The sequence below is a fragment of the Bacillus rossius genome, chromosome 7 (assembly GCF_032445375.1).
Source record: "Bacillus rossius redtenbacheri isolate Brsri chromosome 7, Brsri_v3, whole genome shotgun sequence".
NCBI classification, from domain to species: domain Eukaryota; kingdom Metazoa; phylum Arthropoda; class Insecta; order Phasmatodea; family Bacillidae; genus Bacillus; species Bacillus rossius.
In genome coordinates this window covers 41,703,406-41,723,688 of record NC_086335.1, presented here as the reverse complement: position 1 = coordinate 41,723,688, position 20,283 = coordinate 41,703,406, and the positions used below count along the sequence as shown (strand labels likewise).

At 37.6% G+C, this 20,283-nt stretch overlaps 1 protein-coding gene across 5 annotated transcripts in view; it reads left to right on the top strand.

The window, feature by feature from the left end:
• LOC134533900 (ATP-binding cassette sub-family G member 8) overlaps positions 1 to 20,283 on the top strand; it is a 102,518-nt gene that overhangs the window by 69,928 nt on the left and 12,307 nt on the right. For all 5 annotated transcript variants that reach the window (XM_063371682.1, XM_063371683.1, XM_063371684.1 and 2 more), the window contains 9 exons: positions 2,085 to 2,274; positions 4,777 to 4,908; positions 6,893 to 7,097; positions 9,626 to 9,804; positions 10,860 to 11,064; positions 13,218 to 13,326; positions 16,480 to 16,733; positions 17,683 to 17,911; positions 19,177 to 19,368. In XM_063371682.1, coding sequence (XP_063227752.1) covers positions 2,117 to 2,274; positions 4,777 to 4,908; positions 6,893 to 7,097; positions 9,626 to 9,804; positions 10,860 to 11,064; positions 13,218 to 13,326; positions 16,480 to 16,733; positions 17,683 to 17,911; positions 19,177 to 19,368 — 1,663 coding nt within the window. In that variant the 5' untranslated portion in view covers positions 2,085 to 2,116. The remainder of the gene's footprint in view (positions 1 to 2,084; positions 2,275 to 4,776; positions 4,909 to 6,892; positions 7,098 to 9,625; positions 9,805 to 10,859; positions 11,065 to 13,217; positions 13,327 to 16,479; positions 16,734 to 17,682; positions 17,912 to 19,176; positions 19,369 to 20,283) is intronic.

Sequence of the window (20,283 nt, the reverse complement as noted above, 5' to 3'; positions counted from 1 at the left end):
TGTTTGAAGTATGTATTACTTTATTTACTATCATCTTTATTGTTAGCGAAGTTACGGCGATACGCATCTTCCTACACTTAACCACATTTTCTGCTATTACATTATACATAGAAATTTTACAAAAATAAAATAAAAATAACATAAATATAATAGATCATAAAATATGTAATAATATAGAGAGCAGAATCTAAGCGTACGAGGTAAAAATTACAAAATTCAACCAAGTTTAAATTTACAGGTTACTAAAAATTAAGCATAGGCATACACGTGCTGGGAGTTAATTACTACTTTAAAAAAAGGCGTTGCCAAAACAATAAAACAATAAGTAGAAGTACATTAAAACCAGTCTCACACAGATTCAAGCATTAGGTAAGCCGCGAAGTGATCAAGGTAAGTAGGTGTTCCAAAGATGTTTTAAACTAGCTATGTTTTTTGATTGCCTTGTCGCCTAGTTCAGGGCCTGCTAGTCGTGGCTGCGAAAGACCCTGACAAGCATTTAGACGACTGTACGGGGATGGCCAGAACAGAGTTGCTCGTGGAGCGTCTCGGGACAATGTATGTCGTGCGGAAAATTGTACGTGTGATGCTGGATTCACAAAAAACGGCGCGATGCAAAGATGGCGGTGCAAAATAACGCGTTGTTGTGAACATACGGTTTTCCCCCGAGTGACAACTATATGTATATATATATATATATATATATATATATATATATATATATATATATATCCTGCAAACAAACTTACAGTCCCGCTGTACAATAATTATATAGAAATATAGACTAGTAAAAAACAATATGTAAAAGCTTGCACTGTCGATGGTAAAGTTATTTTGAAATAAATTTTATATATTAAAAGAGTGTGTTTAGTTAAAATGTGTGCGCGCTTACAAGCATGAAGTTATTATATAAACTTTTTATTTATTTGGTTTTAAAGCCCCAGAAAAGTTAACTTTTTTATATCACTTTTGGCTCTGTTTTGTTCTACCGTGCTTAATATGCGCAGGTAATAATGGGAAGCTTTTTAAACAACGGTTTGCAAATAGGCGTTTTAAAAATCTTAAATTAAGTACTAAATCTATGATAGTGTTGGAGATGTCAAATTTAAAGATACATTTTCATACTGACATCGCCGGAATTGCAGGTAATGATAGTACTGACCTTAAATCGATCAGTTTCTGAATATACTATGAATTTAGATGACACTAGTTTTGTGAGATTTGCTTACTTATTTATAAATATTCACATTATTTGAATACAACAATATTTTATTGGAACTTGCAGTACTCCAGAGTACACAATTCTTACCTCAGGATTAAGCAGAAGTATAAATCAGAGTTTATCAGGAGCATAAATGTTTTATTTCATACAATGAAACCCTCAGAAACTTAATTAAATCATCGGGATTATTATACATGAACTTTCCCTTTAGGCTACGTGCAATGCACAGAACTGGAATACCTGTGTAGTATATTTTTGTGTCACAATAAGTTTTTACATATTGAACATTTGTAAACAATTCATGTGCTGTAAGTGTTTTGTAAGCAAGCCAGTTCAGTGTGGAATGGTAGTAAATTGTTATAATTTTTTTTAAGCTTGTGGGTCATATCAGCATTAAAGTTGAAGAATCATCATTCAAATGTATTTGCTAAGCTTATGGGCTGTTGAATTAATCCCAGAGAAGTCGCCATTGCAGTTGGCATCTGCAGAATGGCAGTTTCCTGCCGAGGTTATGTAGTCAGGGGCGCAACAACAGGGGGGGGGGGGGGGGCAAGGGTATTTTTCCCCCCCTCTAAAATCTTGAAGTGGGGGCAAACGGGGGCAAAGAAAGTGTAATCAATTTTAGATAATAAAACTGCTTAAATAGCACCATTTTCCACCTTGAAATACAAATTTTCCCGGGGGAGGACCCCCTGACCCCCCGCTCCAATAGGGGGGATCGATTATTCTTTATAAAAAAAGTATATTGCCCCCCTTTTGGAAATTTAGTTGTTGCGCCCCTGATGTTAGTGAATGTAGGCGAGGCAGTAAAGTGCACCTGGAACATGTGCTGGCGCTGAGCCGGGCGGTGCTGTGCTTGCCGCAGGGGAGATGACGACGACGTAGCGGGTGGACAGTATGGAGCGTCGCTACTCCGTGCCCCCTTCCCCCCTCAACATGGCGCCCGGAGTCGCGCCCCCCGCCGACGCCCAGCAGCAGGCCGGCCCCAGGTCGCACCCCGCCACCGGCCTCACCCCCTCCACCTCTGAGGACCTGCACGCCTGGTCCATCTACAGGTAAGGTGTTTGCTGATGCGGCACATTCTGTGATTCTGTTCACGAATAAATCACAGCCATGATGCATATATATATATATATGTATGTGTGTATATATATAGGTGTGTGTGTGTGTACACACACACATTCTCAGATTTCGTACAAAGTGTTTGAAGTGCTGATTGCTATCACCACGATATTATCTGAGTTTTGGCTTAGTAAACTAAAATTCCAGTGGCTATAACTAAATTTGTTGATTTATTTAGTTTTTTTTTAATTTATAATAGGTATATCTTTTTTATTTGATATATCATTATTTGATTTCATCATAGTTTATTACTATCTCTGGTTAACATTTTATTATTAAGACTCAGGACATTTCCTTTTTTAACACAAGTATTATTCAAAGGCTATTCTTGTAAATTTGTCTCGATAAAATGATTGTATTTGTTTCCCCACCAAGTATTTACTAAGTGCTATTTGCAAGCTGTAAGATATCACGAAAATAATCATTACAATTAACTCTTGCGCATCTTTTTATCTTGACCACAGATGCTTTCTCATACAAGAGTGTAGCGGGGGATGCTGACAAAGAATGTAAATCTTTAAAGAAATGCATACTGAATGGCTTAGACAATAAGCACTCGCCATTCTGGTAGTTCAGAGGGCAGTTAGCATACCAAAAAGGCATTTTAATGAAAAGACCACGTTTAATACCTAGGCAGCTACGAGCAGACATGCTTCGTAAAATTCACGAAGGTCACATGGGCGTGGTTAAGTGTCATGGTCGGGTCAGAGAGTCGGTGTGGTGGCGACAGATATCAAAAGACGCATAGAAAACCGACATCAGTGGCTGCAGCAGCGAGTTCAACGAGCTGAACCATTGCTACCTCCAGCAATACCTGGAAGGTCTAGTAGACCTTTTTGAGTTAGCTAATGTGCTTCATCTGGTGGTGCAAGACTACTTCTCAAGATATTTTGAATTAGTACGTGATCGACTTACATCAGAGGCGGTGATCTTGCGAGATGAAAACATATTTGCTCCTCATGGCATCCCAGAAACAGTTCGTACAGATGGGGGCACTCGATTTACAGTATACTAGTTCCAGCAGTTTGCAAAGAAATACGGTTTCATGCATGTTACTTAAAGCGCTAAATTTCAATAGTCTAATGGTGAAGCAGAAAAAAGTGCTTTGAAGGTGGCAAAACAAACTCTGTCAATGAATAAAGTCCCTAATCTCGGATTAATATACACCGTTAGAATCGGGGTTTTCATGTGCAGAAATACTGTTTGGAAGGAAGTTACGTTCCACCTTACCACAATATTAGTTATAATTGTAGCCAATGCGGAACTAAGTAGACTTTAGCTGTTTCATAAAAACGATGAGTGTCTCAAAGAAAGATTCAAGAGAAACTACTATGCAGGCCATGGGGCACAAACATGGCAGCCATTGTATCCAGGTGCACGTGTATGGATAACAGACATGCGCATGTAATGCACGGTGGTTAAATTAGCCAACCAACCCAGGTCATTCATCATGGAGACTGGCAGCAGGAACATACGCCGGAACAGGAAGCAGCTTGTGGAAGTCCAAGAGGAATGTAAGAGAAGAGAGAGCAGCATGGCACAACAACCACCAGGGTGTGTGAGTGTGCATGCCCAGCGAGAACAGCCACCTGGTACATAACTGGAAAATAATTCAGTCACTCGTCGACCAGTGTACAGAAGCAAGCCCTCAGCCAGATTGTAATTTCGGAAGATTCACCAAGCGGGAAATGACAACTAACTCAGCAAACCAGGAGCAGGGATGGGAAATAGAGGGTAAAGCAGGCTACAGAATCAGAAGTGGCCGACAAGTAGTTGCTCCAAGACGTCTGGACGTCTAGTACTGTGTGGTGTTTATTTTTGTGCGAACAGTGTAGTGTGTAATCAATGTTAGCAAGAGGTAAATAAAGGTAGATGTGGGGTTGTATAACAGCATAGGGAAGCACTGGTGTGTAGGGTAGCAGGACTGGAAGTCAGTAATTTCGGAACCCATACATACCAGAAAGTGGTAGATACCATCTGATGATAATAGCCATCTAAAAGCATGAATTTCAAATATTTTTATAAAATATAGAACATTTATGTAGAGCAATATGTATGTATAGTAGCACCACCAAAAACTAAATCTCATTATTAAGAATGGTATAGGAAGTCAGTTAAAAGTATGTTTATCAGTTTACATGGAATATTATATTAAGTAGCTGATTTACAAACTTTAATTGTTGATTTTCCTTTAGTGCTTTGTATACTTGCATGAAAAACAAAGATAATTAATCGCACGTGTTTTAAAACCCATGTAGTAAACATACTAGTGAAAATAATATCATTTAAAGTTTATAGTTTACTTATAAAAGCTTCACTAAAATCAAGGTTTCACATTAAATGGTACAGGGCTGACATAGTTTTTCAATAAGAAATATTTGTTTGGCCTGCAATGCTAAGAAAGATTAAAATTTATGTTTTGTTGTATAAACCAGGCAAAACCTCAATTCAGATTTCACTGACTCCGCCCTGGGATCAAGCGAAAAATCACCTCTGCCATACGGAAACTTCCAGCTTCGAGAATCAACCGTGCAGTCGATATTGAGTCACCCTCGTTATGGACCCAAGTAAGTAGTTCCATTAAGTGTACAAATACTCTGCTCGTAAGTGAAGACATCTCTCTTATCTTAGTTAAGTCATTGATAGCCTAGTTTACATTCACCAGAGCTTTCATCAACTGCAGAAGCAGGTGTGAGCTGGATGCTTTAGTAGTCAAAAATCTTTGTATCGTTCTCACCTGAAGCAAGGTCAGCATGGATAAGATGAGTGAAGGCTGAGGCACAGTGAAGGACGAACCTCTACATTAGGAACAAACATGTTGCCCTAGTCAGTCTACAAAATGGGCAATATGAGACTGGGTTGGGAATTATGGTAGAGCAGCGACATAAATTAATTGGTCAGAAAACTAAGCTCTGCATGTACATATGAAAAATTTTCAAATTTTACCATTTAATTAAAAGATATATTTTAGAAATTAACATACATATTTGACTGTGTAGACCTGCTAAATAAATATTTTCTTGAAAAATTAATTTGATTTTGAATTTAGTTCAGTATTCCCTTCTGCTGATAAGTGATTTGAGTTACTGTACCTTTAATTCTGCCTTTCTGTGGAATCCTAAAGTGTTTATTTTAGAGAAAAAATTAATTCAGTTGGAGACAAATTCCTAATGTTACCTCCACAGCTCCAGTAGGTTCAATGTCCTCAGTAATTACAGTCTTGCAAAGTTCTTCCAGTACTTAATGGTACTCATTAGGCATAGTATCTGTTTACTCACTTGAATGAAATTTTATTTTATTTCATTGTATTTTTAACTTTTATGCTTTTATACTTTTGTGATATTAAACTAATTGAGGAGGGGGGGGGGGGGGGGGGGCAGCTTTAAAACTAAACCCAACCTAATACCAAAAATTAAAAACACACACTACCATGCTTGATCTGGGTTTGAACCACTCATGCTTTGACCCAGTGCACTGCAGTTAGGCAAAATTATTGGATTCACTGGCAAATTAAATATTAGTGAATAATGGAATCCGACCACTGCCTACCATTTATGTCATCAGCAATGCAAAAACTTTGGCATGTTTATGTAAACATTAACTATTTAATTTACAATACAACCTATGTGCATTATTAGTTTTTTATTATCCTTTCTACTCTTTACTTCCAATAAGAAAATAAAATTTTGTATGTTGCTGATTTAAGTTTCCACCTCAACCTGAACTTGAATGATGCAGGATTTGCTTGGCTTCTGGGTTGTAGCCGGTTGAAGTGTCAAAGCTATGATTTCACCGACATTTCCATCGAACCTTGCAGTCGCCATCATCTGGGGAGTAGGTAACTAGGTACTACCCTGATGATGGGAGCAGTCGAGTAGGTAACTGCTACTCTGATGATGGCGACAGCAAGGTCAACCAAAAACATCTGTGAATTCTTTGCCTTTGACACGCTACAACCCAAAAGCCAAGCAACTCCAATGGCCGCGAAAGCCTGCGATCTTTATTGAACAATATAGTTGTATTGCCATTATATCGAAGAAGTAGTAGTATGGGTAATCAAACGCTTTATAATGCATGTCTTCCAAATCAAAAAATATTTTTGTTTTTGTGCAGTTTAAAATCACAAATATTTTCAACTGCACACTCAATTTAATTTATAATGTTGAAATATGACTGGGTATGTTACACAGAACAATTGCTCCTGGGAACAATGTTCCTCACAGTTTTATACATAGTTTCGAAACGAAATATGTTTTCTTAATTATACAATTTTGTATCATAAACACATCTTTTCTTTATTTTAATTATTATTTAAAAATACAACTGGATACACGATAAGGAACATTGTCCCTGGTGGAAATTGTTGCGTGTAACATATCAGATTGTATTTTAAAGTAAAATTTTAAAATTAAGTAATTAATGGAATGTGTTTGTGTTGCGAAAATGTAACGTAACTGAAATATATTTTATTTTACAACTATGAATTATAAAACTGAGATGTAAGCTGGATACGCAATAAGGAACAGTTATCCACGCCTTGTGTCCCTGCAGGTCGGCGCTGGGGACGAACATGTACACGTACCTCAAGTTCGGCCTGCCGCGGGTGTTCCCGCCCTCCCGGGGGCCGCGCGACGGGTCCAGCGGCTACGACTCCAGCGACGACGGATCCCCGTACCTGCACAGGCAGGGCAGGAACTACCTGCGCTCCCGGAGTGACCCGGACTTCCGGAACCAGCCCCTGCACAGGCCCGTCTCTGTGAGGACACTTGAGCCCCCGTTCTGCATCGGCGCGGATACGGAGACGGATCTCCCGGAAAATTACACCATCGCGACTGCTGCGTCCACGATTCACGGAAGCGTAACGAGTGGCAACCAGTGATACAAAATATTAATTTAATTTAAAAATATATTTAATACTTTGAGATCATCGCATAGAAAGAATTTACATATATAAAATAAAAGACAAAGTAATAATAGAACACTAGATATTCTTGTACTTGAAGCAATTTTTAATGTATTCACAACATAAGGAAACATAGATACCTACGCAGCCAAGTACTCGGCTTCTATTGGTCGCACTGAGCAACGTAAACGGATCCTTCTCCGTCTGCGTGCAATTGTAGAGACTCTGTTCCATGAGATTTGTCTCCATTTACGTGATCCGTCTCCGCTTCCATGTCATTGTAGAACGGGCCTTACCTGCAAACTGTGTGTTGTCCTGATGTGAGTTTGTCAGTGGGCATACTTAATGCCATATGACTCAGTCCTGATACATGCTTAGGCCTCCTTGTAACCTCAAATCTTGAAAGCTTGAATACACCCATTATGTTTGATTTTTGTTTTTTTAGTTAATTTCAGATTATTACAAAATTACATATTTAAAATGAGACTAAGCCACTTTGTTTGTTTATCCAGCTGTGGAAATACAAAAAAATATTATCTTCTAGTCAGTGACCATCTTTAAATTAGTCTATCAAAATTATTTAATTTTGAAAACATTTTTGCCTTACATTTTATAAGTACTGGATGATGTGTAGCACTTATCTGTTATTCGAAGAAAAAAAAAAAGCCACTCATAAGTGTATAGCAGTTTGTATAGTAAGTAACCACATTAAAACCTGAAATTTCTTAAACAACGAATAATGAAAATAAGAGAAAAAAATTATTCTACATGTGATTTTCAAAAAAAAAACACTCCTATCCCACTTTTCCACTCGTTAAAGCAGGATTTTGTTATTTCTTGATAAAATTTTGCACACTTGGCATTCAATAAGAGGAAAATTACTGTCAGCATTAATTTTTAAAAAATCTACCACCATAGGCATGTCTACATGAGATTTTAAAAACCACTTCTGTCCCTCTTTCATTCACCTTAAAGAAGGATTTTGGTTCTTGAAATTTTGTACACTTTATACACAAAATAAGAGAAAAAATATTGTCTGCATCTGAATCGGAAAAAACTACCCCTATTTACCTAAGTGAAGCCTCTTCACTCTGCCTATAGCGCAGGAAACACAGATAGGTTTCAGAACCTGGAAATGTTGGTCCCGAAGGTACTAGGAATTCCTGGTTCTTTTGGTATTGTAAAAGAACCAGGAAGTTTAAAATCGGTTTCTAGTTCTTTTTGGTTTTCTTGCGCTCTAATGTTACTTTCATTTGATACTCTTTTCTGGAGAGGTGATTTATAGGGACAGCCGATCCTCAGTTGTCAGTCGTTCGGACTGCTGTGTGTGTGCTAGTGCCTGCGATTGTTGCACCAATATTTTTTAAATAACAATTCTCTTTTTCCTTTTAAGTTTGTTATAAAAAGAAAAAGTTACATTAAGTTAACATTTCTGTGATTTTGCATGAGTTAAAACAATTATTTTAGTAATTTTTTTTTTCCCAAAGTTAAAGATTGAAATTAAAATTGAAAATAAAGTGATTTGTTTACGTTAGTAGATACTTTTTGCAATAAAAAATTGTTACACAATTGTATATCTTTTTACTTTTGGTCACTAAAACTTGTTTAATCATAAAAAAAAATAACTATTACTGCTTCAATCACAGACTGCTGCACCAATTATTAAAAAAAAACTATGTATTACCGAAAGAACCGAGAAGTCTTGGTTCTGTTGAAGACTAGCATCAAAATTTTTGGTTCTGAAAATTGGTTACGGTTCCGAATACCTTAAGCACAGGTTACCTCGGCTAGTATTTTAATAAATTACATATCTTTTGGCCTGATGTTATATGGAACCCTTGACCTCTCTCTCAGTGACCTCTCTCTCAGCAAATCAGCTCTGTTGGCCCATTATTAATGAGGAAATAATCTTGCCAATGAAAGTACAGGCTGTAACCATTGCCCTCACAGTGGCGGAACGCAGGGAAGGGCGGATGACCGGAGTGTTTTGTTCGGTATGGAATTAACTTGAAGTTAGATGGTGAGTCTGAAATTTAAAAAAAAAAAAAATAACAAAGCCGTTTTAACACATTTATGGCATTAGTAAAAGTCATTACCAACATTATAGCTATAACTTATTTCTGAGAGTACCTACTAAAGGTAAAAAAAAATTATATTAGCACTTAAAAATTTAAATTATTACATATAAAAAAATATATATAGGTCAGGTGCATACTGGAGCAGATTATTTTTTGACATCCCTCCTTTTTTTTAGGGTAGAGCACGGGTAGGGGGGGGGGGGGGGGGGGTTGGTGGTTTCCTCTCCCGTAGGACTGCCATTGTGCCCAGATAACATTTGTGTGGTGGACCGCAGTGCATCGGGGCTCTGTTTTGGCCGGCAGCAAGCGCCGAGACCCGTGCCTCACCCGCACGTGGGCGGCCGGGGCGACGCGTGGGTGCGGGCCAAGAGCCACAGCGAGGCCAACCTCCTGTCCCAGGAGATGTACATGAAGCAGCAGGAGCACCGACGCAGCGTGCACGACCTGCGGGCGACCAGCTACCCCGACGTCGACCAGCCGGGGTGAGCGCCAGGCCTCCTCTGTCTCGGTTTTCAAAATAACAAGGGGATAGTACCCTCAGTGGCGTAGCCAGGATTTGTGTATGGGGGGGTGTTAAGAAGCACGGTCCCCCCGTATTAAAGTGGGGGGTCCGGGGGTCCTCCCCCGGGAAAATTTGGATTTTAAGGTGTAAAATAGTGCTATTTTAGCAGTTTTCGGTACTTAAATTTAAATATTGTAAGGGTAAAAATTTTATTAAGTTTTAATATGAAATTTGTTTGAGTGATTAATAAGAAATAAATTAATGATTTGGTGCTAAGGATGGGGGTGGGGGGGGTTTTGAACCCCTAACCCAACCCCCCTCCTGGCTAAGCCCCTGAGTACCCTAAATCATTTTGCTTCCATAATTTTGTGTTTTTGTTCATTATTTTAAATAAATTCAGAATATAACTATCGTTAGTTGTTTATAAAATGTTTTATAAATGTAATAAGTATTTATTTAATGGTTATAAGAAATTTAAAGGCCAGTTTTTATGTCAACCCTAACATGAACTAAGAGCATGAATACAATTTTTAATAAATCGTTTGTGTGTATTACTTAATTGTTTGTATATCATTCATAAAGCAATGAACAATTAGTCTTCCCACAAACATTACTAAAACATTGTTTTTATATTCAACAAATAATCTGTTACTAAGATTTCAAATTATTAAAAATACTCTTTATTTATGTTCATATATAATCAATTGGATCAACAAAACAATTTTTAAAATAAAAAATATAATTTTTTTTTTAAAAATAATTATTTGCAGGAAAGGGGAGAGGTTAATTGAATTTTATACCTCTTTATTATGGTTCCATACTCTCCTTTTTCATTCTACCTTTTTTTCAGATCAATTTTTCTTGGACTTTTGTGAAGTGTAGGGGAAAAAAATGTTTCAATGTATGTTAAAACTTTATTTAAAAAAAATTTATATTTTTGACATTCCGTTCAAAATTTGGTTTGAATAAAAAAAACATTTGCAGAAGCCTACTTTTTAACTATAAACTTACAAATAAACTTTTGTGATGTTTCAGGCGACGCACGTCCAAAGCTGGCTCCCATGCTTCGCTGGCCCACGGCCGCCGCGGGCCTCACACCGTGACCATCAGGGAGGACGGCACGATGAACGGCAGGCTGGGTCCGGCGGCGGAGGCGGGAATGCTGTCCCGGGAAGCCTACTACGCTCCTCTCCCGGAGCACGGCGACGGGGCAGCTGTGTTCAAGTATCCTCACCTGCAGGTACATCTTGTTCTCGAGAGCTCTTACGCACGAGAACTGCACGGCAGATCAGGGGCGGCTCCAGAAAGACTTCTCGGCAGGGGCTATCGTGCAAAGAAAGGATGCAGTTACAAAAAATGACATTAAATAAGTCAAATTATTGGCCTTGGAATATTTACAAATGTATGGTCTCAAATACTGAACTATTAAAGTTTAATCAAACGTTTGATGATAAAAAAGTTAAACACGTATGAATTTAAGTTTTTAAGTAAACATAAATATTCCTTCCAAAATAAATTTTAAAAATATTTTTTCATGTACTTATGTACATGCCTTATAAGTTATACTTACTTGGCGTAGTAAAAAACTAACATTAATTTTGCATGCAAAAAAAATATAGACATAAAATAATAAAGGACTGGAATAATATTATAAATACGGTATGGTAAAACATAAATTCAAAAAATGTAAAAAATTAAATAAATAGGTACTCAATTTTCCAAATTAATACAAACAGGTGTAATAATCAAGATAAATTTTAATTAATAGTAAAAATCAATGAATAAGCTTAACATTTGTTCTAAATTATATATATGGGAACATAAATCTCAATCTTGAAAAATCTCATACTTGAAAAAGTTTATAAATACATTTTCTATCGGTAATATCTTTAATAAATAAATGTTTTCAATTATATGGACCAGTATTCAATATTAATCACTAAAATATAAGGTTTAAAAGCACATGTATAATTTTTATTTGTTTGTAGTCTTTTTTTCGTCCTGTGAAAATTTTGTTGCATGGTGCGTGCATGCATCATAAAAATTCACTCTCATAATTTTTTTTCATAACGTGCCTATATAAGTATAACTTCAAAAATAAGAAATTCGGGTTCGGGAGGGGCTATTGCCCCTATTACCTCCCCTCCCCCTTTTTCTGGAGCCGTACCCGTGGCAGACCAGTTACCCCGACATTGACCAGCCAGGGCGTCATTTTCTCCTTGCAGTCCCAGGTGTAATCTGTTAATGGATGTCAGACTTTAAAAAGGTATGAAAGCTTGAGAAGATGATACCTACGCAGTAGGTGCATGAAAGCTACACAGCTGAGGAATCTTACTTTGGCGGGAGAATGGAAACTTTTATTCAATTTGATTTTACTTTGCACGGTTAAGTACGGATGCTTAACTCTTCAGCTGTTGGAAAAGGAAATTCAATTTTTACTCAGAAAAGGTAGAAAAATTGTTTAACTGTTGCTGGCTAGAGTAACAATACAGAGAAATCACAATATTTAAATATGCGGTTATATGGAGAAAAAGGCACACCACTTCGAGGAAGCGATTTTACAAATGGCAATAAGAAATTTAAACTAGTTTGACTTCAGACTTGCATCACAGCATAAGAAAAAAATTTGCATGCCGCATGTAAGCAGTATTTAATGCATTTGAGATAATTCGAACCGCACAGTTAAAGAGTTAAGGCAATGGTACGTTCAAGATTATAGTGGACTCTGAACAACTTGGGTACCAACTATGTGCTTATAAAATTGAGTGATGCCTAGGTGTTATCACATGAACATGACAGATTTGATATCACGGCAACAGAGAACTTAATTTTGCTCCATTAGAAGAGTCCAGGATCAGATGTGGTCCCAGTGTGTCATGAAGACAGTAACAATGATGTGGCTCTTTACAGAATACGTAAAATTTAGTTTCAAAGAGAGCCTTTCAGTAACAGTCTGAAAGTCCTCCAACCCTTTCTGTAGGTTGATTGAAGTAAAATTGTGAATGCTACTTACTAGTAGCAATAAAAAAAAATTTCACTGTATATTAAACAACTGATAGCAAATACTTTTGTTTATAAAAAAAATTACCTTGATAAGGTTACTACAGTATTCAATTTTATCAGTATCAGCTTTAATATTTTAAGTGTTGACTAACTGAACTGCAGTGTATGTAAATAATAAATATAAAAAAATTGTTTGTATCCTTTTTTACATATAAATTATTTTCATCTTCTCAGTCTAAAAGTTTTCTTTAAGGCCAGTGTACCAATCTCAAATATATTACTCCACACGTTATAAAAGTTTATCTAAAGTTCCGCAACTGAATAATAATTTTTGTAACTATGGTATAATAAGTCTGGTCTGGTCTTATTGTATTGTTAATGACTGCTCAGGTGCGGGGACTGGAAGTTGAATCAGGGCTAAACAAAGGCCTGTTGCTCCTTCAAGGCATTTCGTTTGAAGTCCGAGGTGGTGAAATACTGGCTGTAATGGCCACGACAGGTATGAGAAACAGTGTTTAAGGAGTGTTGTTGTTTAGGTAATCATTCATATCTAGTTGTGTAATTATTGTATGTAGTACAAAAGAGTTGGTCTATGCCAGGGGTCAGCAGACCGCGGCTCATGATCCGCATGTAGCTCTCTTCATAGGATTTTACTGCTCTACAATTCACTGTGCTGCCACAGCACAGAAAAAATAAAACAGATCTCATCAGCCTCTTGGAAAGAAATGAAAGAGAGAAATCAAATTTGATATATCACCATAAGAGAATGGCTGAAAAACAAATGCCTAAAATAGAGCAAATCATATTTGATATGTGGAATAGTCTTCCTGAAACCTATGACACAACAAAAATCTAGCATTTGCTGTGCTAACAATCGTTGGCTCTTACTTATTCTCATCAATGAATCAAATAAAAAAATTAAATTAGTAGTAAATTTACCAATGACAATTTACTGTAATCATGCCAAAATTAAAAAATAAGCAGTTACTTGCCAGACATAGCTAAGCTTTCGAAAGCGATGCAAGATCACCATTCCAACTAAGTAATAAATTTTATGAAGCCGAGCTTCTATTTTTAAATTTTAATAATTTAATAATTAAAACAATTTAGGTTTTCTTGTTTTATCATTAGAACTCTACTAATGACTTACATATGTTTTTACATTTACGTGTTTTTTTTCTTCCAAAGTAGTCTGTATTTTTAAGACTTTATTTTGAAATTGTGAATAAAATATTTTGATACATCTCATTTTGTTTATCTTCTTAAAAGTCCATGTAGATACAGATAATATGCATGTTGCGGCTCTCTAAAAAAATTGGAGAATCTGTTTATTTAATATTTAGCTCATCTCACTTTAAAATCTGCTGACCCCTGGTCTAGATTGTGTTTCAGCCTAGGAATTTCTTCCTTGTATGTTGTGACATGGAAAAAAATAAAAGGTTCTCTACAGCAGGTACATACTGTATCAACTGTAGCTGTATATCTCTAAACGATTCCTAGGCTTCTGGGTTGTGGAAATGATTGATTGCCCAATAAAGCAACGTAGCCAGGGAAGAGGTCCAGAGGGTCCGAACCCCTCCTTTCCAGAATTTAAAAGAAAAAATGTAAAAACAGAATTAGGAAATAACAGCAATTCAGCTATATAAGATTACAAAGGCATCATTTTGGAAATATTATTGTAATCCTTAGTGGGCAACATTAGTGTATTTCCTCCATGTTACAGCCCTCATACACAGAAACGGCATGTTTCGTGTATTTCGTAACATTAATATATAATGTATTTATGACTTGTTTTAACGAAATCAAAAAATTGCCTTAAAAACAAAGTATTGAAACAATTAAATCAAAATAAACAAATTATAAAATGTCCAGTTTTCTTTTCTTAAGTAAAATTCATTAATTAAAAATTATATGTGTAAACATTGGAGTACTAAAATTCTAATATTCTCTGAGAATTTAGTGTGACAAACAATTTTCATTTTAAAATTAAAAAAATTTCATTATAAAGAATACTTACGTGTAAAAAGTGATAAAATGGTTATACTGGACTCGTCTCATTCACAAAATCCTGGCTACGACCTTGCCCGAAATTAGGACATTCATTGTTGCAGCCATTTTCAAGGATGATAAAAAATATTGGAACGTCCTGTAATATGGCTGAAACGTTGCATGTCGAAACATCTGACAACCCATCATTTTAATGGTAGTGACTGCAACCCAGGAGCAAAGAAGTAGTTAGGGACTACGGCCATAAAAGATTGCAATACAAACAGTATATATTTAACCATATTTTTCTTTGAAGTTGGTATTTAACTACTAGTGTGTTCGAATAAAGCATTAGATTATTTGCTAAAACAATTATCAAATTATATTCTAAGCAGGCTTATATGAGTGAGCACTTTTTAAATAAACTGTTGCAAAAAAAATTACTGGTTGTGAACTTGGAGTGAAAGAACTTGTTCGTGCTATAGGAAATGCCCACTCTCAAGAAAAGTAATTATAATGCTATAAAAAATCAATGTTTGAAATCGGTAGCTTCTAAAATTGTTTTATTTTTTAATTAGCATGACACCAACATTATTATATATCCAGCAGCTTAACAGTTTTGCCCTGCTTGATGCATGCACACAAGTCACTAGGCACTTGACAATGATATTTAGGCACGAGATGGAAGGTTACTGGAAGTGGATGCAAACAGGCTTTCCAAAAACGTTTATTAAGGAGGCCATCTACCGGGGCACACATAGTGTGAGAGCTTCTCAAAAAATCATGCAATTTGAAAACTGCACAAAATATCAGCATGGTGTCCATGAATGAAAAGCATTTAAGAATACACTAACTACACTAAGGGCTGTTTCCATATATCATTTTTAAATTTTTTAACTGTATTTTTAGGTGAGTTAAAATGGCTAAAATACTTGTTTCCATAATAATTACTAAGCATGAAACTCACAGTGGAGATTCTTGAAAGTACTCAAGGGTGGATTTCACCTTTATCTTCATTTCTCCATCAGACTCGTATAATGTTATTGGTTACCGCTCAAATCTCACATGCACAACACGGAAGATTCTGCGTTGTCTGCAGTCATGCTCTTAAAGGCGATACCGTGCTAGAATCACCAGGGAATCATCATGTCTCAATATCACACGTATACCCCTGACTAGGCAGGCCACTTAAGAGGTCACTCCAGTGTTTCAGGGGCACTACGCAACCCGCGTCAACCTCTTAAGATTCAATGCTATTTTCATTTTTCTTATAACTAATTAACTAATATAGATTTCGAAATGATGCTTGCTTTATATGTAAGACAACAATGCTCTTATCAAAGCACCTTTCTTCAAAAACGTGCATAAATTATGGTTCAAACCTAGACAATACACTTATGCATATTAGTAAAGATTAGTATAAAACCATAACTTATGCACGTTTTTGAAGAAAGGTGCTTTGATAAGAGCATTGTTGTCTTACATATAAAGCAAGCATCATTTCGAAATCTATATTAGTTAATTAGTTATAAGAAAAATGAAAATAGCATTGAATCTTAAGAGGTTGACGCGGGTTGCGTAGTGCCCCTGAAACACTGGAGTGGCCCCTCAAGCTGTATATACAATACTATTGAACTGTAAGTGACGGCAAGTGATCGGTGCGCAGAGGAGGAGGGCTCGGCGCTGCTGGACGTGCTCGCGGGCAGGACGTCGCGCGCAGGCGCGGTGCGAGGGGACGTCATGCTGAACGGCTCCTCCGTGGGGCCCGGCCAGCTGCGGGACCGCGTGGCGTGCGTGCGGGCAGACGGCCGCCTGTGCGCCGACCTCAGCGTGAGGCGGACCCTCTGCTTCCACCACCGGCTGCGGCGGGTCGACGGCGGGGCGGACCCCTCGTCGGGCAAGGTGGAGGCCCAGAGCAGGGTACGGCAGCGTTCCAGAGTCCGTCCGTCTGCGGGTTTCCAAACTAGCAGAGACAGTGGCAGGTTCCCTCGCTGTTCTGCATCGTTGTGTGTTGCGATCTCTAGTGATCTCATCGATGAGATGCGATCAAACCAAAATAAATACATAACTTACTGCGAGAATGGACAAAATATTTATCCACATTTTATTATTTTGCTAAATGCATGTTTTCAATAAAAAACTTTCAATAAATAATTCATTTAAGGCTGAGTGCTGCAGTGAAACACATTTTACACATCTTAACATCATATTAACGTAGGCTGATAAAGTATGTTTTATGGGCTTAAAAGCTAGAAATATAAAGACTACTTAACCAACGCTTTTACCCATCCTTTAGCTGCCTCAGTGAAGGAAATGGTTGGGTAACCACACCGTTAGTTGGCGGTGTTCATGTCAAGACGCTCATGGCAACACAAAAGCGATGGAACAAGAACTGGTGGAGTTGTACATCCTCAGTGTTTTGTTTCAATGACATTTACAAATTCTTTTTGTTATTTGTAATGAAAATAGTATGTAGACTCTGTTTTAACTTCCAAAGGGTTTATCAGTTTGTGTAAATTGTAGAAAAATTAAGTAAATTTTGTACTTTAATGTACTGCAAATTACTTATGTGAAGATACTTTAGCTACTCATTAATAGTTAAGACAATGTTAAGGACAAATCTTGTATAAAATCTGTGGGTGTAATTTTATCAGTGTTATCAATTTGTATGACTTTTGTTATTTGAAAATTGTTTATAGCAATTTATAAGTTTGACTATAATTTGTATGCCATTATGTCACCTCCAAAATGAGTTCTTTTAATTTTCACTATGACATTATATTGGACATTCTTTAATTGTATGTGTTTAAGTGCCTGTTCATTCATAGACAAGATCCATGTCTGAAGCATTTGCGGTCCTTGACTGCAGATTGACTCGTTGATCGAAGACCTGGGACTGGATCAAGTCCGCAGCACCAAAGTAGCCAACTTGACGACGTCGGAAAAGCGCCGGCTGAACGTGGCTTGTCACCTGCTGCTGAACACGGACATTGTGGTTCTGGACCAGCCTACGAGGGGAATGGACATCTTTGACACGTTCTTTCTGGTGGAGTTCCTGCGTCAGTGGGCTGCGAGTGGCGCCAACGCTCTTACTGGAGGTACGGTGAACTGAGAGGCCTGTTTTATTATTTGTACTTTAGTCAACCTTGCTAACTGCATCCACATGTTCGTAATGTAACCTCAACCCGTGTCTTGAATGTGTCTGTTTGGATTGCGGGGGCTTTAACCAAGTTGCAAACACATCAGTGTTAAATGAATGATACGTGTATTGTGATGATGCAGCATCCCACCTCTTGCCTGTGTTCTGCCTTTATATTAAAGAACTTACAGTGTGGCATTATGACATGTCTGGACCATACTCGCGGCGTCTACACATCTGATCTTTAGCACGCGACTAGCGGGAAATGTTGAACAATTGAATCTTCATGTCACTTTTGTGTTATTTGTTTCTTCACATAATTATAAACGGCCTAATGGTAGTTCACTGCTTCCTACCGTCCTAAACCCAGGCTGTGTCCTGGTCTTTCTCATCTGCTGCCTGGGGTAGGACGCAAAACAAGCACCTCATCAACTTCACTGTTTGGTTCCAACTGACCTCTTAACATCTGCTGTCATTAATGTCTTTTTTAACCTTTTTCTTTATCTTCGAGGCCTACCTTGGGTGGTAGCCTTTCACTTAATAATTTAAGTCTTTGGAGACATTTTATATTGAACGTCACGGCTTAACTTATAGGCCAGGCCACGCGGTGTCCTGGTCAACCCCTAAACCAGTTGAATTGCCATAGGCACCTTTCGCAGCTTATTGCGTAATTTTTTCTATCATAATTGTGTGCGCTCGTGTACGACTCGACCAGAATAAAAACTTTCAACCAAACCTGTGAGTACTCAATTCGCAGGACCAGTGTACTTCCTGCCTAGGGACCGGGGCGCGTGGGACTCCCTAAAAGCCCACCAACGACCATCATTCGTGCAGTGCAATAGCGTACCCGCAACTCAGAGCAGGCTGATAGGGTTGACTTTAACACAGTATATGGGGAATCCAGCCTAGTAACTATAGGCCACGTCTCGACCCAGAGACGGAGTCGCAAGCCAGGTTCATGTGCCCCTCCACGTGGTGGCGCCCATGTCTACAACCCATCATGCACCTAATTAATCATGCTAATTCGCCACGATGTCAACTTATTGGTTTAAATAAATTGAAAGGTTCACTCAGTGTAGCATTCCCAGATAGTTAAAGCATTGGAAGTAAATAATTTTAAAATTACAAAAGTAGTTTTGCATCTAAGTCTAGCACTCTTTTATCTTGTGTCTGTAACTTCCAACATGTCTCATGCTGAGGCCAAGCTCATGTGCCACATCGCAGGTCTGACGGGAGGACGCATAGTGATCCTGACGTTGCACCCACCAACGTACGAGATCTTCACGATGCTGTCTCGAGTGGTGCTGCTCTCTGCCGGGAGGATCATGTTTAGCGGGAGGAGGCGTGACATGCTGCCATACTTCGCCATGGTGGACTACCCCTGCCCCGCATACAAGAACCCCTCAGACTACTACCGTGAGCATCACTTCAGTACTTCACACATCTTGTAAATAAAAATGCAGCTAATCGTGATTTGAAGAATGTTCACAACATAGTTTATCTTGCAGCCAGTGGCGACTTCTGAAGCTTACGAAGGGAGAGAAAAGGTCGATTCGAAAAGGGAGGAGGGTGCTGTTCAGAAACTAATTATTTTCTCAGTTTTTCCAGAAACTATCATTTTGAAGGAATGGCTGTGGCTCCTCAAGACTCACAGCTCTTCTCATAGACCCACCGCTGCTCACAATCATGGTGTTCGCTCCCGGAAAAAGCAATTGCAAATTACTTTGTAAATGTTACATTTTACCATTAGAAAAGTGTTAAATCTTATTTGAGTAACTATGCACGACCCTGAAAGAAAAGTAGCCATATCTACAAGCCCATATTGCATGTAAAAGTGCCCTAAGCAAACGATAATGTCACGCCTTACATAACTTCAACCCCAGTGCAATAGCAATATGAAGGCATCACAGAATTTACTTCATAATTATCATTACTACAATTATACAGAACTTTATATATATTTCATATCTTATCTTTATATATATTTTATATCTTATATATATTTTTGAAGCTTAACTAGTTTATTAAACTTCAGCAAATCTCTTCAATATAATATAGGCTACACATAATATTTTAATATTAAAAACAGGACGTTCTGAGTTTTTTTTTATTTATTACTGTATCACACAAAACTGCTTTCAATTTCAGTTTTTTTTATAGAGGTAGTCTAAGTAACATGTAGGTTAATTTTATCCTCAAAAAGCGGAGAGTATTTGTGCATGCTTAGTTAGAGAAATCTCATTACAACATACCAGAAAAAATGCTCTATTTTGGTAACTGATTTACTTGACTGTATGCAGTTTATACTGAACTGCAGTTATATGTAAAACA